This window comes from Vanellus vanellus, assembly GCF_965231255.1.
Source record: "Vanellus vanellus genome assembly, chromosome: Z".
Taxonomy (NCBI): Eukaryota; Metazoa; Chordata; class Aves; order Charadriiformes; family Charadriidae; genus Vanellus; species Vanellus vanellus.
Genome location: NC_138908.1, coordinates 37694556 through 37714971, shown reverse-complemented (window position 1 = coordinate 37714971; position 20416 = coordinate 37694556). Strand labels below are relative to the sequence as shown.

The window sequence follows — 20416 nt, the reverse complement described above, 5'->3', positions numbered from 1 at the left end:
AGGAATGTTTGAACAAACTGGATATACGTAACTCCAGAGGACCATACACTGATGAGTGTATCCTATCTTGGAGAGCTGTCTGATGTCACTTCAAGGTCACTCCTGATGATCTTTGAAAGGTGGTAACACCCAAGATGCCACTCCATCTAGCAAGATGGAGGATCCAGGGAACTACAGGCTTGTCAGCCTCTCCTTAATCCCAGGGCAGAGTTGGAGCAAATTATGCTGGACACCATTTCCAAATATATGAACGACAAGCAGGTGACTAGTATTAGTCACCATGGATTTTTCAAAGAAGAAATCATGCCTGACCAACCCGATAGGCTTCTACAATGAAATGACAGACTTGCTGACTAGGGGTAGACCAGTGGATGTTGTTCATTTGGACTTTAGGAAGGCTTTCAGCTCTTCCATAACACCCTCATGGGCAAACTGAAGATCTACAGACTCGATACAGGGACACTGAGGGAGACTGAAAACTATCTGAATGCTCAGGCTCACAGATTTGTGATCCATGTATCAAAGTCCAGATCCAGGCCAATCACTACTGGTGCACCTTAGTAGTCAATAGTGGCGACAATATTGTTTCACATCTTCACTAATGACCTGGATGATAGGACCAAGCACACTCTCAGCAAGTTTACAGGAGATACAAAACTGGGAGGAATAGTTAATATAGCAGGTGGGTGCTACCATTCAGAGGGACCTTGACGAACTGGGGAAATACACAAACAGGAACCTTATGAAGTTCAGCAAAGGTAAGTGCAAAGTTCTGCTCATGGGCAGGGATAATCCCTCGTGACAGTAGACACTACAGGCTGACCAGGACTGGAAAGTGACTTTGCAGAGAAGGACCTCAGGTCCTAGAGGACAACAAGCTGACCCTCAGTCAGCAACATGCCCATGCATCAGCAACATGCCCGTGCAGCAAAGAAAGCCAGAAACTTTCTGCGCTGCATTAGGAGAACCATTGCCAGTAATTAGAGGGAGGTAATCCTTCCCCTCTACTCAGCACTACTTAGACTCCTCTGGGTCCAGTTCTGGTCTCCCCAGTACAGGGAGACATGGACATACTGGAATGAGTCCACTGAAGGGCCACAAAGATGATTAAGGGACTAGAGCATCTGCTATACAAGATTCTGAGAGCTGGGAGTCTAGAGAAGGTTCATGGGGGATCTTATTCTTGTGTATAAATACCTGATTGGGGGGGGGGGGGGGGGGGGGGAATAAAGAAGACAAGAGCTAGAGTCTTCTCAGTAGTGCCCAATGGGTCTGGTTAAATGGGCACAAGTTACCCTTTAGGGCTGTGGAGATATTCTAGTCTAGATGATTGTGCTTTGAGCAAGCATTTGGACAAGATGATCTCCAGAGGTCCCTTTCCCATTTCAGCTGTTCTGTGATTGTGTGTGATTCTGTAAAATATGTGCAGTACACAAGTGTAAGAGTTTTTAGTAAGGTGCTTATTCATCTTCAAGGAACCCAATTCCGTTATGGAAGAGAGAGTTCCCTGCAGCGGCTTTGGTGATCCCACCACTCTGGGAGTGCCAACAGAACCAGCCTTGCAGTAGAGAAATATGGGTCCAATTTTCCTCCTTGTTTCTCTCCCAAATGCCTTTCCTGACATTTTAATTTACTTCGCAAATACTACTGTCATACACCACTTAGCACTTAAGTAATAAAGCAACATAGTTGTCATGAGTGTTAGCAGGAAAAAGAGTATTATAAAAACGTGACCTCACAAAGTCTGATATATATCTCAGGAGCCAAGCACTTCCTACTTCAACATTTTTTCTCTCTGTTTTCAGAAGTTCACTGCTCAGTGTCACTGAGCCCTTTAACATCTGCTGAATCAGTGAGTCTTGTATGCTTCAGCCCTAATTTTGGAGATGCATTTTAAAGTCTGGAAAGGTTTTGTGTTCCTGTTCCTGGCAAGAAACTTGATATTTCAGGAGAAGAGACTGAGGAAAGTGGTAATAAAATTCAGGATAGTTTAAAGAGAAGTGACAGTCAAATGGAAATGGCTTGCAATGGAGCTGGGAACTAATTCAAAGTGCTATAGTTCAGCAGTTTTACACAGCAGTGACATCATTACAGTGTCTAACTTAAATCATACTTGTATGAATAAACTACCAAGGTGTTGAAAAATAATTTTACCTGGAATACATAATTTTGGGTTAAATGTATAAACTCACAACAAAATTTGTGCCCAAAATTTAATTCCTTGCTCTGGTGACACTAAAAAGGAGATAGATTTCCTTAGTCCTCTAAGTTTGTCATCAGTCCCTAAATACAGCAGAAGCTAGAAAGTGAAGGTAGAATAGGAAGGGGAAGGAAGATGGGATAAGACTGCAGAAGCTCCCTCCAAGTAACAGCTTTTTGCAATTAGAGCACATTATAATCTCAAAAAAAAACTAAAACCAGAATTCTTTTCAGAAGATGTACCGTAGCATTGGTACTGCCATTTCTCTACTACTAAGCCTCAACGGTTAGTACTAAAGACAGCTCTCCCATCTCATTTACTCTGTTCAGAAAAAGGAAATCCCAGTAACAGTGTCCTGGTTTGGCCTCAGCCAGCAACAAAAAAACACGCAGCCGCACGCTCGACTCCCACAGCCGTGGGAAAAAATCTGCAGAAAAAGGCAAAACTCGTGAGTTGAAATAGTGTAATTTAACAGAACAGCCCAAAGGGAAGAAGAAAGAAAAACAGTAACACCGACAAAGGAGTGTAAGAACGCAATTACAGTACCGCCGCACAGCGCGCCGACCGGACACGCACCGCCTCAGCCCGCCCCCGAGTGGCGACTGACTCCCCCTCCCCGGCTAGCTCCTTTTATAGCGGGGCATGGGTCACGTGGTATGGAATACCTGCCTCCCCCGCCGGCTCCTTGGGGAAATTAACCCCATCCTTGCTGGAACCAGGACACACAGCATTGGAATAGATATTTACCACTCAGGGGTGGGGCAAGCCAACATGAAAACAAATGCAGGCATTTTAGGCTCTGATAGAAAGCAAACAAAAGTAGGAATATTTTAATATTAGCTTGGCATTTGCTCCTTAAGCCATCCACAGGTAAAGCAGTGGGGTGCAGTGCTGCAGAAATGTTTCCCATAACATATTTCCCATGATTCTCAAATAGCACTGCGAAGTATTCTGTACCCAATGCTTGAAGATTATATCTATGCTAGTCCTTCAGTTGTTATTAAAACTTTTCTTCCTGCAGCTGATTTATTTCCATTACTTGTGCTATTTTTTCCCATCTACTTTAATGTCTACTTTAATTACATTTTATGTTTACACAGGTACTCTATTTTCTGCACTGTCTCTGTATCTTCTCCTTCCTTTCAAATTTGTGTCCTCTTATTTCTTCCTCTCTCTATTTACTGGCTCTTGCCCTTACATATCAATGCTAGCAAAATTGCTTATCCACAGACTAAGTTTCTACTTCACAAGCAAAAAAAAAAAATCCATTTACTTGGCTCCTTATATGATTTCCCATACACTTTCCCATTGCCCACCAGTGTCTGCTCCCGTCACATAGACAGCATTTTAGGGAACAAACAGAAGGAGCTACAGATGTGTGCACGCCTCCAAGGCTACGATCTCATTGGCATCATAGAAACATGGTGGGACGACTCCTATGACTGGAGCGTTGGCATGGAAGGCTACAGGCTCTTCAGGAGAGACAGGCAAGGGAAACGAGGAGGAGGTGGTGTTGCCTTATTTGTCAATGACCAGCTGGAATGCATGGAGCTCAGCCTAGGGATGGATAAAGAGCGAATTGAGAGCCTATGGGTCAGGATTAAAGGGAAATCAGGAGCAAGGGACATTACAGTGGGGGTCTGCTACAGACCACCCGACCAAGAAGAATGAGTGGATGAAGCTCTCTATAGACAGATAGGGGCGGCACCACATTCACAGGCCCTGATCCTCATGGGCGACTTCAACCACCCCGACATCTGTTGGAAGGGTAACACAGCCAGGCATAGGTGATCCAGGAGGTTCTTGGATTGCATTGACAACACCTTCCTTCTCCAAGTGGTTGAGGAGCCAACGAAGAGAGGATCTATGCTAGAACTTATTCTTACCAACAGGGAGGGGCTGGTAGACAGAGTCAAACTCAAGGGTAGCCTGGGCTGTAGTGACCATGAAATGGTTGAGTTTGAGATCCTCGAGGCAGCGAGGAAGGTGCGCAGCAGGCTGACCACCCTTGACTTTGGGAGAGCTGACTTTGGCCTCTTGAAGAATCTGCTTGGTATGGCACCATGGGATGAAGCGCTGGAGGGAAGAGGGGTCCAAGAAAGTTGGTTAATATTCAAGGACCACCTCCTCCAAGCTCAGGAGCAATGCATCCTGACAAAGAGGAAGGCAAGCAGAAAAGCCAGGAGGCCTGCATGGATGAATAAGGAGCTCCTGGATATGACCAAAAGAAAAAAGGAGGCCTATAGGGAGTGGAAACAGGGGCGGGTAGCCTGGGAGGTATACAGAGGAATTGTTCAAGCAGCCAGGGATCAGGTTAGACAAGCTAAAGCCCAGATAGAACTAAATCTGGCCAGGGACATTAAGACAAACAAAAAATCCTTTTTTAAGTATGTCAGTGAGAAAAGAAAGACGAGGGAAGATGTGGGCCCTCTCCGGAAGGAAATGCAAGAACTGGTTACCCGGGACAGAGACAGAGCTGAGGTACTCAATCACTTTGTTGCCTCAGTCTTCACTGACAAGGACTGCAGCCGCACTGCCCACGATGCAGAATGCAAAGACAAGGATTGAGAAAACGGAGAACCACCTGCTGTAGGAGAAGATCAAGTGCGAGACCACCTAAGGAACCTGAGGGTGCACAAGTCCATGGGACGTGATGAGATACATCCGCAGGTCCTGAGGGAACTGGCAGATGAAGTCGCTAAGCCACTAGTCATCATATTTGAGAAGTCATGGTGGTCTGGTAAGGTTTCTGCCAACTGGAAATAGGGAAACATAACCCCTATTTTCAAAAAGGGAAACAAGGAAGATCCAGGGAACTACAGGCCAGTCAGTCTCACCTCTGTGCCTGGCAAGATCATGGAGCAGATCCTCCTGGAAACTCTGCTAAGGCACATAGAAAAAAAGGAGATGATTGGTGGCAGCCAGCATGACTTCACCAAGGGCAAGTCATGCCTGACAAATTTGGTGGCCTTCTACGAAGGGGTTACAGCGGCAGTGGACAAAGGAAGATCAACTGACGTCATCTACTTGGACTTGTGCAAAGTGTTTGACCCTGTCCCATATGATATCCTGGTCTCTAAATTGAAGAGACATGGATTCGACAAATGGACCACTCAGTGGATAAAGAACTAGCTGGTCGGTCACACTCAAAGAGTTGTGGTCAATGGCTCGATGTCCAAGTGGAGGGCAGTGACGAGCGGCGTTCCTCAGGGGTCGGTACTGGGACCTGTACTGTTCAACATCTTTGTCAGCGACATGGACAGTGGGGTTGAGTGCAACCTCAGGAAGTTTGCCAATGATACCAAGCTGTTTGGTGAGGTAGACATGCTAGAGGGGAGGGATGCCATCTAGAGGGACCTGGACACGCTGGAGAGGTGGGCCCATGCCAATATCATGAAGTTCAACAAGGCCAAGTGCAAGATCCTGCACCTGGGTTGGGGCAATCCCAAGCACAAATACAGACTCAGCAGGGAATGGCTGGAGAGCAGCCCTGAGGAGAAGGACCTGGGGGTGCTGATTGACGAGAAGCTCAACATGAGCCAGCAATGTGCGATCACAGCCCAGAAGGCCAACTGTATCCTGGGCTGCATCAAAAGACATGTGGCCAGCAGGTCAAAGGAGGTGATTCTTCCCCTCTACTCCACTCTCGTGAGACCCCACCTGGAGTGCTGCATCTAGTTCTGGAGTCCCCAACATAAGAAGGACATGGACCTGTTGGAGCAGATCCAGAGGAGGGCCACGAGGATGATCCGAGGGCTGGAACACCTCTCCTATGAAAAAAGGCTGAGAGAATTGAGGCTGTTCAGCCTGGAGAAGAGAAGGCTCTGAGGACATCTATTGCAGCCTTCCAGTACCTAAAGGGGGCCTACAGGAGAGCTGGGGAAGGACTTTTTACTCAGGCATGTAGCAATAGGATGAGGAGGAATGGCTTTAAACTAGAAGAGAGCAGATTGAACATTAGGAAGAATTTTTTCACTTTGAGGGTGGTAGGGCACTGGAACAGGTTGCCCAGAGAGGTTGTTGAGGCCCCATCCCTGGAGGTGTTCAAGGCCAGGCTGGATATGGCCTTGGGCAACCTGTTCTAGTGGGAGGTGTCCCTGCCTATGGCAGGGGGGGTTGGAACTAGATGATCTTCAAGGTCCTTTCCAACCTAAACCATTCTATGATTCTATGATTTACACACACCTTAGCTCATCTGGTGCTGAGCTGCATCCAGACAGACCTGGTAGCTCACTGTGGAGCACAGTAACATGTCAAGCATAAAGAAAATGAAGAAAAATCTTCTATTTGGTTCCTTGTACACTCCCTTCTTTGCCCAGTCCCACGTTTCTCTCAGAGTGGGCTCTCTTCTAAGGATGTTATAGGACAAATCTTGATCTCTGGTCTCTCATTCATGAGGGCAAGATCCAGGCATCTGCCCTTGTGTCCTTCCCTTAAATACCTATTGACCATGGCAGAAGTTATGACTCATAATTCTAAAAGCAATGCAAATGCAAATCCAGAATGGGCAGTTCTGGATTGGAAAACACAGCATTTCTCATTCACTTTTACCAGAGACTTCTTCCTATAACTTGTTTTGTTTAAAGCACCTATATTCTTTGGACATCCTCCAGTATCAGCACATGCCAGCTGCATGGCTCATCAGTTGGCCCCAGTTATTTAAATAAATTTGCTCAGCTTTGACAACAAAAAATATTCAGTCATAACTCATATTCATTCTGGATTTCTCATGAAGCAAAACTATGCAGCAAATAAAAGACCATAGGTGAATATACTTTATTTCAGCCATGTAGTTGTTGCAAGATTACACCAGCTGTACACTATTGTCCAGAAGCCTTTGCTTAAAGAGAGTCTTTCTCATTTAAAGCAGTGATGTCCCACGTAACAGTGCAATATATGAAGTTACAATGGAAAAACTAGGGCATCTTAGGAACAAACAGAACAAAGCTGTTCAAGATCTCACTACCAGTCAAATATCAATAAAGTGTGTCATTTCTAACAAGAGAACAGGAAAAAGTCATAATTGCCATTTAAACTATCAGTTCAGTGAACTTGGGCTTGCTGGTCAGAACAACCCAGTTGTGAAAAGTCTATAGTTTTGGTATTGCTCCAGATGGTTTCAGCATTTGCCACTGCATGTGCAAGTGGATCTCAGAGCACACCAAAAAGCTTTCAGGAAGAAAGGAAACCTGAGTTCTACTTTAAAACAAGTTTTGCGTTCTGCTCTCTTAACATAACTAAGACACACACACTTCTCTGGATTTAAATGATTCCTGGCCATCCTGTCACCCATGAAACTTTTTACTGCATTCCTCACTTAACTGCATTCCTCAGTTTTTTCTTCAGCTGGTGGTAGCTCTGTGTTTAGACTTTGTGCCTGGTCCCAGCAATCACACACTAGAAGCGTGAAGGTGGATCCCTGGATAATATGATGCTTTGTACAAACTCAGGCTTCTACTTCCTACATCTGTCCAAGACAACCAGCTAGGAGAATTGTCCTTACCTGGCAGCAGAACTGAGTTTTCGTTTTTAGGCTCAACTACACTCAGCAGTTCTCTCTCTGGTCATTCAGGGTTCAACCACCACCTTCAAAGCATTTAGTCAGCTTATAGTTTCTTTAGTCAGCAGTGTATGGATGAATGTGTAAAATAAGCATAGTTTATTGCTCCGTATTACCCTAAGGAAGGGCGAGGGTAAGTCATGAAGGCTTCCCAAACAACCAATAATAACAATGTTTGTAATCTCAAGCACAAGCATTTTGTTTTCCTCATTCATTTTCTATCCTTTTGATGAAATCACCTAAAGGCAATTTACCTGCTCTAAGTAAAAGTATTTGGTACCTACATTAGCTAGCATACATCTCTTTTAGAAATATCTTCACAGAGTCCATTGCAATGCTGTAGCATCTTTTTTAAAGGGATGCCTTCAGTGGGTATGCATGGAAGTTGTGGCAGCAGATGTATTTGACCTATGTACCTACCATCTGATTATAGAATCATCAAATCATAGAATCATCTAGGTTGGAAAGGACCTTGAAGACCATCAAGTCCAACCATCAACCTAACATTGCCAAAACCACCACTAAACCATGCCCCTAAGCACCACATCTACCTATCTTTTAAATGCCTCCAGGGATGGCAACTCCACCACTTCCCTGGGCAGACTCTTCCAATGATTAACAACCCTTTCTGTGAAGAACTTCTTCCTAATATCCACCCTAAACCTTCTCTGGCATAACTTGAGGCCATTTCCTCTTGTCCTATTGCTTGTTACTAGTAAGAAGAGGTCGATCCCCACCACTCTACAACCTCCTTTCAGGTAGCTGTAGAAAGCGATAAGGTCTCCTGTAAGCCTCTTTTTCTGCAGGCTAAACATCCACACCGGAGCCTCTCTGAATCTGAGCATCTGTCTCTCACATGTTTCGGTAAGTCCAGTAAGTCTTGCCTGCTCTATGAAGCTGGATGCTATGCCCATAGCCTTGCAGTCACTTAAAATTATTGCTAGACATGGCTGATTTGTGAAGAACACAAGCACACTGCAGGCATCCGGTGCAGAGCTGAGGATATCTTCCCACCAGCACTACAAAAGAAACAAAACCCAGCAGCCTATGGTATATAGTACATCATTTGATGTCTGCCTACATGGTTAAGCTTTCCACTAATGCTAAATAAACACTAGATCAGCACAGATGCTTTTAATTTATCTTCAAAGTTTCCATAAATGGCAAACATCTGTTGAATAATTAGGTGCCTAGAAAATAAGGATGTAAAATTACAGTTTGTATCATATAGTCAATATATGTGCTGTCTTACATCTTAATAACCAGTTTTTTTTTTTACTTTATTAAAATTATGGAACTGATAAATATGCTTCTAGAACTGTAGGTAAAAGATTTGAAGGCAAAAAAAACCAACCCACAAACAAACAAACAAACAAAAGAGATCAAAAAGATCCTCAGGTTCTACACATTTCCCTAGACTTAAGGATTGGAAAGTTTCCGCATTTCCTTGCCTTAGTGGGATTCCAGTGTGAAGGAGAACAGAGGAAGGGATGAAGTAATAATATTCAGAACACTTTTAACTTATAGTGACAGGCAAATGGAAACAATTTGAAGCAGGACTGGGAACAAAATAAAGCAAAATACTCTAGTTCAGCAGTTTTAGATGGCAGTGACATCACAAAACCATAACAGAAATATCATGCTAGCTCAAAAACTTTCAAATACTGTAGTAGTATATACTGAAAATGGGAAGATCCAAGGAAAAGAAAAGCAGGAAGGAGAGAGTGAGTCATGAAAAGCCAGCTCATAATCAAGTGAACAAATGATGACAGAAGAAAATGTAAAGAAAAGTATTTTAAGAAATGAAATAATTAAAAGTGGACTGATTTAACTTTATATGTTACTTACAGACTTATATCACGTTCACCGATATTCAGTTATTGTAAATAGTTAAGACTTTTTTGAAACATCTTATTGTGCTGCAGTTTAGAACCATAATCATCAGTGCGGCTGATTTTTGTGTGTATCTACTATAGGCATTTTTTGTTTTCTTCTTATCTGATTCTCTTCTAAAAATAGAGCAGAAACACAAAACTTTCCTCCAGTCAGTGGCTCATCAATTCTTAGTCCTTATTTTTTTCCAAACAAGCTGCAGTAAAATCAGATGTAGACTACAGGTTTTGTCTGTATCTTAAAGCTAGCATTGTTCTTTAGAGCAAAATCTTCTGTGTGGCAAACTACATCTTAACTAATCACTAGAGTGACTTCTTAAGAAACCAAAGGAAGTTTAAATTATTTGCTCTTTAAAGAAAGTGGTTGTTAACTCATGCTCCTTGGAAGTTTCCAAAGTTCCTCAGGATCCACAGTATATGCCTATGAGCCATTTTACTGGCATTATAATTTTTGAAGAGTCTTGAGGCACTGTGAAGCTCACACTGGTAAAAAGGCTCCAAAAGGCACTTTTGTGCACATCCTTCTGGTCTTTGGTGAGTGCCTCTCTCCGTACTGCTTTTTGGGAAGCCCATTTGGTGCCTTTTTCCCCACATGCTCCATGATATGGTAGGACTCCCAGTGTGCGGTCCAGGCTTACTAGCACCACTGAGTGGAAGTGCTGCTGGCTTTGCCCTTTCCTTCACAATGCCCCTTGAGAGGAAACCTGGGAAAAGGTGTGGGACCTTTCTACGCAGGGACAGGGAGACATAGGATCTGCACAAGATACCCTGCCGCCCCAATGCAATGAACCCTCAGTTTGGCATCCTCCTTTCACTCCTCCCAAGCCCTAATTAAAATGGCCCTTTTGCTTCCCAAAAGCAGCTGGTGGCAGCAAGTGCAGCTCTTCTCCTGTGCTGCAGAGTTCTCCTGAGCTTCTCCCGAGCTGCCTGTTCACAACTCCAAGGACAGGCATCTGGCAGTGCTCGTGGCAGCAACGCAGTGACTCGGGCAGAAGGCACTGACTCCCACAGCTGAGACTCACGCCTCCCCCTGGTCCTCTGCTTTTCCCCAGCTTGAGAACCAGTACCCTGATGCAGACAGAGTATACTCTGCAAGCCTTAAGAACCCTAACCTGATGTTGTTCCTTCATCCAGAAGATGCAAATGCTCTGTTAAATTAAGTACTGTGAATGGTAAAACATGTCAGGGTGGGGGTGGTATGGAGATTTCCGAGGTTTCTGTGTGGGGATTGCTGAGATTTTCTTTTTTTTTAAGAAAGGCACTGTCTGAAAAGCCGAAATATGAGCAGTTCTCAACCAACTTCCCAGCAATGAAACCAGGGAACCTATTCCCAGGGTAAGGAGGTTTCGGAAAAATTGGTCATTATTCTACTGTGAATTCATTACTTATGCATTTACAAAGGGACATCATACACATAGAAATTTCATTTTACAATCAAGATTATGATTCAGACTAGACAAAAGCAAACAGTTGATTAGCACAGACATTCCCATCTTAATCTATACATCCATAACATTACTCTAACACTTTTGTGCTTTCTTTTTCTTTTAATATGATCTCCTTAGAAGGCATATTATTCCTTAAACAAACTAACACAAGTTCTCAAGTTATCTCAGGATAGTTATTTCAAAAGACAATGCAATATTTCATAATAAACATATATAATCAGGTTTTTAACAAAGTAATGCATCATATAAACATATGAATCAGTCAGACACTAAATAAATATTTGTACTGGTAAATACTAGCATTTTGTTTATATCACGTAGGACCTGATCCTGCAAGCCCTCTGTATACATCTTTATCCCCACCGAATGACTGGTTTCATTTCTTGTTCTAATCTACTATTTTACTTTGAGCTAAGCAAATACTTTCTGGCCACTAAGTTACGTAATTGAAATAAGCACTGGAATACATCCCAGTAGACAATGATTTCCTTAGATGTCTTTGTAAATGATTTTTTTTTTCATTTTTATGAAATCCTCACAAACATTTATCAACAGGCATTCAGTTTGTGATATTTACAGTCTGAGATGCATCACTTAATCATGATTGATCAAATAAAGTGTACGTTCCTTGTTCTTGGCTCTCTAATGGAACAAAGCATGACTTTTGCACTCAGTTTAAAGAACAGTTTCCAAGAATTATTTCATAACTAATACTGAATTTTACTTTCTCCAGCTTACAATAATTACAATTGAGCTTACAATACAGGGCTAGGAAGCCTCCAGGAGAATAACAAGCCAGGAGCTCTCCTTGGGGAGGGCAGGCAACCATGAATTACCTTCTATCTGTTCTCATCTACCACAGTTACTACCTTCTCCAAGGCAATGGGGATGGCCTTTGTTAAAGCATACAAAAAGCTATGGCCAGCCCACTAATTCTGAGTTTACTCACCCCTTTTCAGGGATGCCTTTTTCCTTGCATGGTAAACCCAGAACAGAAAATTGTGGGTAAGAGGCGCATAACTGACCTACACACCCTCCTGGTGCCTTAGGGAATTTATCAGGATATCTTCATACAAATAGATGTGTCAGTGAATTCCAATCTCTTAGTTGGTTTTTGAAAGGAAACACAGGAGTCAGTTACAGCTGCAAATGTATTTAAGCATCAGAAAATTCAAATTCAGTAATTGCTTACTTTTTCTTGCCCAGCTCTATTTGAAATATAGTTTGAAATCGAGGGTACTGAGGATATTAGATGTACCCACTGTATTAATTTAAGTTTGGCTGAATTCTGATGGTTTCTTGGATGCCTTTGAGCTCTTACCACAGTATAACATGCAACATTCTAAGCATGGGGCAAAAATAACAACTGTAACAAATTGCTGCCTGAACTGAAAATAGGAATATATTTTGAAATTACTATCTATCTATCTATATATATAGGGATACACACATGCGTGCACACACACACATGCATGCACATATATATGCCTATATAAACATTTCTCTAAAATACAAAAATGGATTTTATTATTTCTTATGTTTGCATCATTTTAAATACTTTACTCTGTGAATCCACAATATGACAACTTCCGGCTGTCCAGAAAGATAAATCTTAACACAGTCTTATAACCTCCACTAATATAAATATATTGGCAAGGAACTATGACCAGCAATAGTAAATTTTGAAACTTAAATAATTATTCTACCATTATTTTAACAACAAATTGCTACTGAGTACCAATATTCATGGAAAATGTGAAAAAAAAAAAAAAGATACAGCTTTAACTTCTAACACTGTATCAAGTGCAACTTTATAAAAGGAATGTAAAAGCAAATTTTGTATTGGAGACTTATTCTAAAAAGAGAAACAGCAACTTATACTATGTGTTTCAAATAAAAAATACTGTATGCCTGCACTTTATCACAAATAACCATGTTAATCATAGTTTCTTCTTGCCTGCAAATGAAGGATGTTGGTTCACAAATCTTCTAAAGTGTATATGAGCATTTGATTAAATCCTGTTTCTTGTGAAAATAAAGTTCATTTACACTTAAGAGTGAACAACAATGAGGAGTTTGTTATTATAATAAGACATTTAAGGACCCTGGTAGCCAGTACCAGCTGTATTTGCAAGTAGCTCCTCAACTTTTCTTTTTTTTTTTTTTAAAAAATAAAGGTACAATCATAGTTATTAATTTACTTTAAAAATTCTAAAGATGAATAAAAGTAGCGTTTATACATATAAGTCCTCATATAAATTATAAAACTCAAGTTTATCTTATAGAGTTCCATCCCCAGAAGAAGCATAAAGCACTTTTGTGGTACCTTCACCAGTAAATATTTGTATCACATCAAATCTGAGAAATGCAACAAAGATGATACTGCATCCCAAAGCTGAAAGAGAACATTCTTCTGATGCAGTCTCTTGTGATGGATGTGCTCCATGGGATCATACGATTGCTGTGACTTGACTGAATTTCAAATAAACGAAATATGAAGGAATTCACCTCACCAGTTCAGTAAGTATAAGAAACAACATTGAACAGCAGACTCATCCCATTTGAGGTCAACAGTCTTTGGAAGACAATGAGACGGGAGTTTAAAACTAAGACAGCAAAATCAAATAATAATAACAGTAATGAGGTAAACTCCCCTAAAAAGGCCAAATTGGCTGAGATGTCAGGAGAGAGTTCGATTGTACCGGACACCCAAATGTTTCTGTAGCCAGAGTTCAGCGAGCTGCATGGTAGAGGCAAATGTACTTGCTTTGGACCCTAAGCACATTTTATATTGCTTTGGATCTAAATTGGGGTCACACTGAACTGGATGAAAAACATGGACGACTCCTACTTCTTGACTTCTGAAAGCCTTCAGACCAGATGTTATCACTTTAGTAAAGAGATCTACATCCTCAAGTCCCCAGCCTTGAATTGAGGTATCAAATCCACCAGCAGTAAGCAGATCACTTTTGTAAATACAGGTAATTCCAAATCCATACTCCCTCCAAAATCCAGTTCTTTTTGTGAAAACAAAACTACTGTCAGCGGGAGGGTTGACTCCATATACTACTTTTGGATCATATTGGCTAAAGATGATAGGGTAGTAAACCTGTTCTCCCTGAATAGTGTTATCTCTGCATCGCTGGAGGAAGTCTGGTGTGAATACCAGATCAACATCACAAAACAGCAGCAAAGTGCCATTGTCAAATTGAGAGGAGGCCATTTCAAGACCTAAACCTCTAGAAAACTTTCCTGCCATTGGAATCAGAGTCATATCTGCCTTAGGATACTTAAAGCTGTATTCTTTCATTAGCTCTATGTGTTTGCTGGAGCCTTGGCCCGACTCGGAACTGAAAAGAATTATCGCCAACTTTACATTCTGCCTGGGAATCAGACAAGTCTTCTCAAAGTTGTCCATAAATCTTGAGAAAATGTCAAATCTTCCTGTGAGAGGGACAAGAATATGTATTTTCTTGTTACTGTGTCCCCCAATGTCTTTGGTGCCTTGGAACGATGAGGAAAACATCTTTAAAGAATTTGAAAGAAAAGAGAAAGATTGAGGGTCAGTGTTGGTATTCTCCAGCAGGCGTCTGACATCCAGCTCCTCTGCTTCTTTGAAGAAAGGTTTGCTAAACAATTGCTGAAGGTATGCGTGGCGTCTCACTGGAACCGTAACTTTTCTTCCTTTGTGCCTTTTGTACAAAAGCAGTAAATCCAGAACGTACTCCACTCCATGCAGAGGGTCCACTCTGCGGTAGCCATACTGTATGTCCTTGAAATCAATGAGCCTTCCTCTAGATCTAGAGTTCTCATTTATCATTTCCATGACTTGCATCACGGTGTCATCCAGTGCAGCCCGCAGGACGCTGCTCAGGCTCTGCCGGGGTGGCTGGTTCTCCACCATGGAGTAAAGAAATTTTCCTGTCAGGAACTCCCACTCGATGACTTCATCCCTTTCACGCGGCTGGAAATGATTGAAAGATGGCATCACTCCCAGCTGCTGATCCTCCTTATTTACTTCACTATTACTGAGCTTGCTCATCAGGGCACTTTCCCTATGAAGCTGGATGGTCCGATAGCGCAGTTCGGAAATTTTGCGACTCAGTATGTAATTGTGCAGCCTGTATTGGTAGGCTGGTCTTTTGTTTGGATGAAGGGTTATGGCTGTGTGAATCTTGCTGTTGTGAAGATCTTGAATGTAACCCTTGCGGTTGTGTTCATAGTTTTCATGGAACAATTGCTGCATCTACAAAGAGAGAGAGAAAAAAAAAAAAGACATTAAATGGAAGCGCTTCTATCCACAACAGTACCCACACTGGTACTGTTGATCATTACTAATTCTTATAGATCATGGCTATTTTTAGGCACAGAACTTCAAAGTATTCTGTAGGATTTATTTACACTGTTTTGGGCTCAGTTTCACTACTGTCCACAGTAACCAAATATTGTCCTCTAACTAAACAGAAGGGCAGAGATCTTGGGTTTATCTTTACTTCATCTAACTGTAAAACTAAATGAAACACTTAACTGAAGGTCTGTAGGTAATATTTGTGAGTTCCTAGGTGCAGGCTGAATACCGCTCTGCATGAAACACTAAGTTTTCACATACACCTAAACCCTTATTAGCACAGATCCTTACTGAAATATTAGCAACACAGATAAGGGTTTAGATGTAGGTTTCACATTTTTTAAGAGGGAGCGCCACAACCTTAGCTGGTCATCCACAACCTTATACAGCTAATGGACAGTAGTAGGGATGACAGCTGCGTGAAGTGTGACTAGGTGGATGATCTGCTCAGCCTGGTGGCAGAGTTACGAGAGGAAGCAGAAAGGCTAAGGAGCATCAGGGAGTGTGAGAAAGAGATAAGACTGGTGGAATCATGCTCTGACCTCCCTGACAGAGAAACAGGGACAGACACCACAAAAAAAACCCAAGATCAAGGGGATCCCGTATCGTCCTCCCACCAGGCTGAAGGTGGTAGCCAAATGGAGAGCTGTGAATGGAGGTAAGTCTGTGCCAAGGGAGGCAAGCTAACATCCTTCTTGCCCACCCTGCCTACTCAGGTGCCTCTGTACAATAGGTATGAGGCTCTGGATGAGGTAGGTCAGCCAACAGATGATGTGGATGATGGTCCAGCTACATCACAGGAGTTAACAGGACGGGAAAGGCCTACTCCCCTGTGTAACGACCACCTCCACGAAGAAGAAAAGAGGGGTTGTAGTTGTAGGCGACTCTTCTGAGGAGAACAGAGGGTCCAATACGCCAGGCAGACCCTCCTCTAAGAGAAGTATGCTGTCTCCCTGGAGCCTGGGTTAGGGACATCACTAGGAAACTTCCTAGCCTAGTACAGCCCTTGGACTATTACCCACTACTGCTCTTCCACGTGGATTGCGAAGTGGCAACACATAGCTCAAGGGTGATTAGAAGAGACTTCAGGGCCTTGGGATGCCTAGTAAGGCAATCTGCAGCGCAGGTTATCTTTTCTTCTCTCCTTCTAGCTATGGGCAGTGATATTGGTAGAAACAGACGCACTCAGCCTGTTAATACATGTCTCCATGGCTGGTGTCACCACCACAATTCTGGATTTTTTTGACAATGGGTTGGCCTACATGGCACCAGACTTGCTGGCATCAGATGGGGTTCATCTTTCTTAAAGGGGATGAGGGTCTTTGCTCATGAACTAGGGAGTCTCATTGACTGAGCATTAAACTAGACTTGATGGGGGAAGGGAGTATTATCAGGTTCACCTGTGACAAGCCAAGGGATGACACACCAAGGTTTAAGGGACAGGGCGCTAGAAAAGGCCCTCAGCCTGTTGCTTGAAGATCTGCTGGGTACACTGCAGCACACTCAAAATCTTATGGAGACTAGTCAGGGACAACAGGAGCAAAAATAGGAAACAGGTAAAACACCTCAAAGGAAAGACACCTGGAGAGCAGCACAAAGGATTTGCAGCTACTGCAGTCAGTAAGTCAGCTTCAATGGGGACCCAGCTTAAGTGCCTCTATGCAAATGCACCTAGCATGGGGAACAAACAAGGAGTTAGAGACATGCATGTGCCTGCAGGGCTATGATCTCATTGGCATCACAGAGACATGGGGAGATGGCTCCTATGACTGGAGAGTTGGAATGGAAAGATAAAGACTCTTTAGGAAGGACAGGCAGGGAAGACAAGGAGGGGGTGTCACCTTCTATGTTAGTGAACACCTGGAGTGCATGGACCTTCACTGGAGGATGTATGAAGAGCCAACCAAGAGCCTATGGGTCAGGATTAAAGTGAATGCAGGGACAGGTGATGTTACATTGGGGATCTGCTACAGGCCACCTGACCCAGATGACAGAGCGGATGAGGCCCTCTATAGACAGGAGTGGCATCATGTTCACAGGCCCTGGTCCTCATGGGTGACTTCAACCACCTTGATATATGTTGGAGGGACAACACAGCGGGACACAAGAAATCCAGGAAATTCTTGGAATGCATTGATGACAACTTCCTTCTCCAAGTGGTAGAGGAGCCAACGAGGAGAGGAGCTATGCTGGACCTTGTCCTTACAAACAAGGAGGTACTACTGGGGAATGTCAAGCTCAAGGGCAGCCTTGGCTGCAGCAATCATGAAATGTTAGAGTTCAGGATCCTTAGGGCAGTGAGGAGGGTGCGCAGCAAGCTCACTAACCTGGAATTTCTGGAGAGCAGACTTTGGCCTCTTGAAGGATATGCATGGTAGTGTTCTATGGGATAAAGCACTGGAGGGGACAGGGGCCCAGGGAAGCTGGTTGGTATTCAAGGATCACATCAAGCTCAGGAGCGATGTATCCCAACAAAGATGAAGTCAGGCAAAGCCAAAAAAGCCAGAAGGCTTGTATGGATAAACAAGGAGCTCCTGGACACACTCAAAAGAAAAGAGGAGGCCTACAGAGGGTGGAAGCAAGAACAGGTAGCCTGAGAGGAATACAAAGAAACTGTCTGAGCAGCCCAGGACCAGGTTAGGCAAGCTAAAACCCAGATAGAGCTAAATCTGGCCAGGGACATCAAGGGCAACAAGAAAGTCTTCTGTAAGTATGTCAGTGATTAAAGGAAGGCTAGGGAAGATGTGGGCCCTCTCTGGAAGAACACAGGAGACCTGGCCACCAGGGATATGGAGAAGGCTGAGTAACTCAATGATTATTTTGCCTCAGTCTTCATCGGCAAGGGCGCTAACCATACTGTTTGTATGCAGAAGGCAAAGGCAGAGGCTGGGAGAATGAAGAACTGCGCACCGTAGGCAAAGGTCTAGTACAAGACCATCTAAGGAACCTGAAGGTACACAATTCCATGGGACCTAATGAAATCCACCTGTGGGTCCTGAGGGAACTGGCAGATGAAGCTGTTAAGCCGCTTTCCATTATATCTGAAAAGTTGTGGCAGTCTGGTGAAGGTTCCACTGACTGGAAAAGGGGAAACATAACCCCCATTTTAAAAAAGGAAAAAAAGGAAGACCTGGGGAACTACAGGCTGGTCAGTCTCACCCCCATGCCTGGCAAAATCATGGAGCAGATCCTCATGGAAACTCTGCTAAGGCACATGGAAAATAAGGCGGTGATCAGTGACAGCCAACATGGGTTTACTAAAGGCAAATAATGTATGACAAATTTGGTGGCCTACTACGATGGGGTTACAGCGTTGATGGATAAGGGGAGAGCGAAAGACATCATCTACCTGGACTTATGTAAAGCACCTGACACTGTCCCGCACATCCTGGTCTCTAAATTGGAAAGAGATAGATTTGACGGATAGACCACTTGGTGGATAAGGAATTGGCAGGATGGCCGCACTCAAAGAGTTGAAGTCATTGGCTCCATGTCCAAGTGGAATCCTGTGACGAGTGGTGTTCCTTGGGGGTCAGTACTGGGACCGGTACTGTTTAACATCTCTGTTGGTGACATCGATGTCGGGATTGAGTTCACCCTCAGCAAGTTTGCCAATGATGTGTGGAGCGGTCAACAACCTAGAGGGAAGGGATGCCATTCAGGGGGACCTGGACAGGTTGGAGAGGGGCGCCTATGCAAACCTCACGAAGTTCAACAAGGCCAAGTGCAAGGTCCTGCATGTGAGTCGTGGCAATCTCAAGCAAAATACAAGCTGGGTGGTGAATGGATTGAGAGCAGCCCTGAAGAGAAGGATTTGTGGGTGTTGGTTGAAGAGAAGCTCAACATGACCTGGCAACATGCACTTGCAGCCCCAGTGGCCAGCTGTATCCTGGGCTTCATCAAAAGAAGCGTTGCCAGCAGGTCAAGGGAGATGATTCTGCCCCTCTACTCCACCCTGGTGAGACCCTATCTGGAGTACCACATCCAGATCTGGAGAACTCAATGTAAAAAGGACATGGACCTGTTGAAGCGGATCCAGAGGAGGGCCACAAAGATGACCCGAGGGCTGGAGCACCTCTCCTGTGAAGACAGGCTGAGAGAGCTGGGGTTGTTCAGCCTGGAGAAGAGAAGGCTCTGGGGAGACCTTATAGTGGCCTTCCGGTATCTGAAGGGCACCTACAAAAAAGCCGGAGAGGGACTGTTTACAAGGGCATGTAGTGACAGGATGAGGGGGAATGGCCTTAAACTGGAAGAGGGTAGATTTAGATTAGATATCAGGAAGAAATTGTTCACTGTGAGGTTGGTGAGACACTGGAACATGTTGCCCAGGGAAGGTGTGGATGCCCCGTCCCTGGAATTGTTCAAGGCAAGGTTGGATGGGGCTTTGAGCAACCTGGTATAGTGGGAAGTGTCCTTGCCCATGGCAGGGGGTTTGGAACTAGATGATCTTTAAGACTGCTTCCAACCTAAACCATTCTATGATTCTATGACCTTGGATTTATATCTATGGAGCACAAAGCTGCGTGTATTTCCTACAGACAGATGCAAATAGGCAGTGCTACTTAACATTCAAAAACTGAACGGACTTCATTTCAACAAAACTATTATTTTTCCATGTGGACAAAGAATTCAATGACTGAAATATAACCATTGGAACATGTTTGCTGGCAGGGATACATATAATAGAGTACACCAATTAAGCTATAGATGATGCTACTATAACTCACACAAAGTAATTTCCAATGTATTTCTGTGGCAAGAAAAGCCATTCTACTTCTATCAAATTAGTAACTGTAATATCTTCTAAATAGCGAAGAGATACATTTCATGGCTGAAGCACAGGTCTAGGAGTTAAAGTATCTGGCCTTTATACCTTTCTGAGCTAACAGCTAAACTATGAGCAGATCATTAAACCTTCTCTGACTCATTTTCCTCCGTAGAAGAAAACTTAGCTCATTATTAATTTAT

General features: G+C 43.4%; 1 protein-coding gene across 1 annotated transcript in view; it reads right to left on the bottom strand.

The window, feature by feature from the left end:
• Positions 1–13780: 13780 nt before the first annotated feature.
• Positions 13781–20416, bottom strand: part of CHSY3 (chondroitin sulfate synthase 3) — a gene marked incomplete at both ends in the record, with an annotated part of 174544 nt that continues 167908 nt past the window's right edge. Inside the window, one exon of the mRNA XM_082497632.1 lies at positions 13781–15346. Coding sequence (XP_082353758.1) covers positions 13781–15346 — 1566 coding nt within the window. The remainder of the gene's footprint in view (positions 15347–20416) is intronic.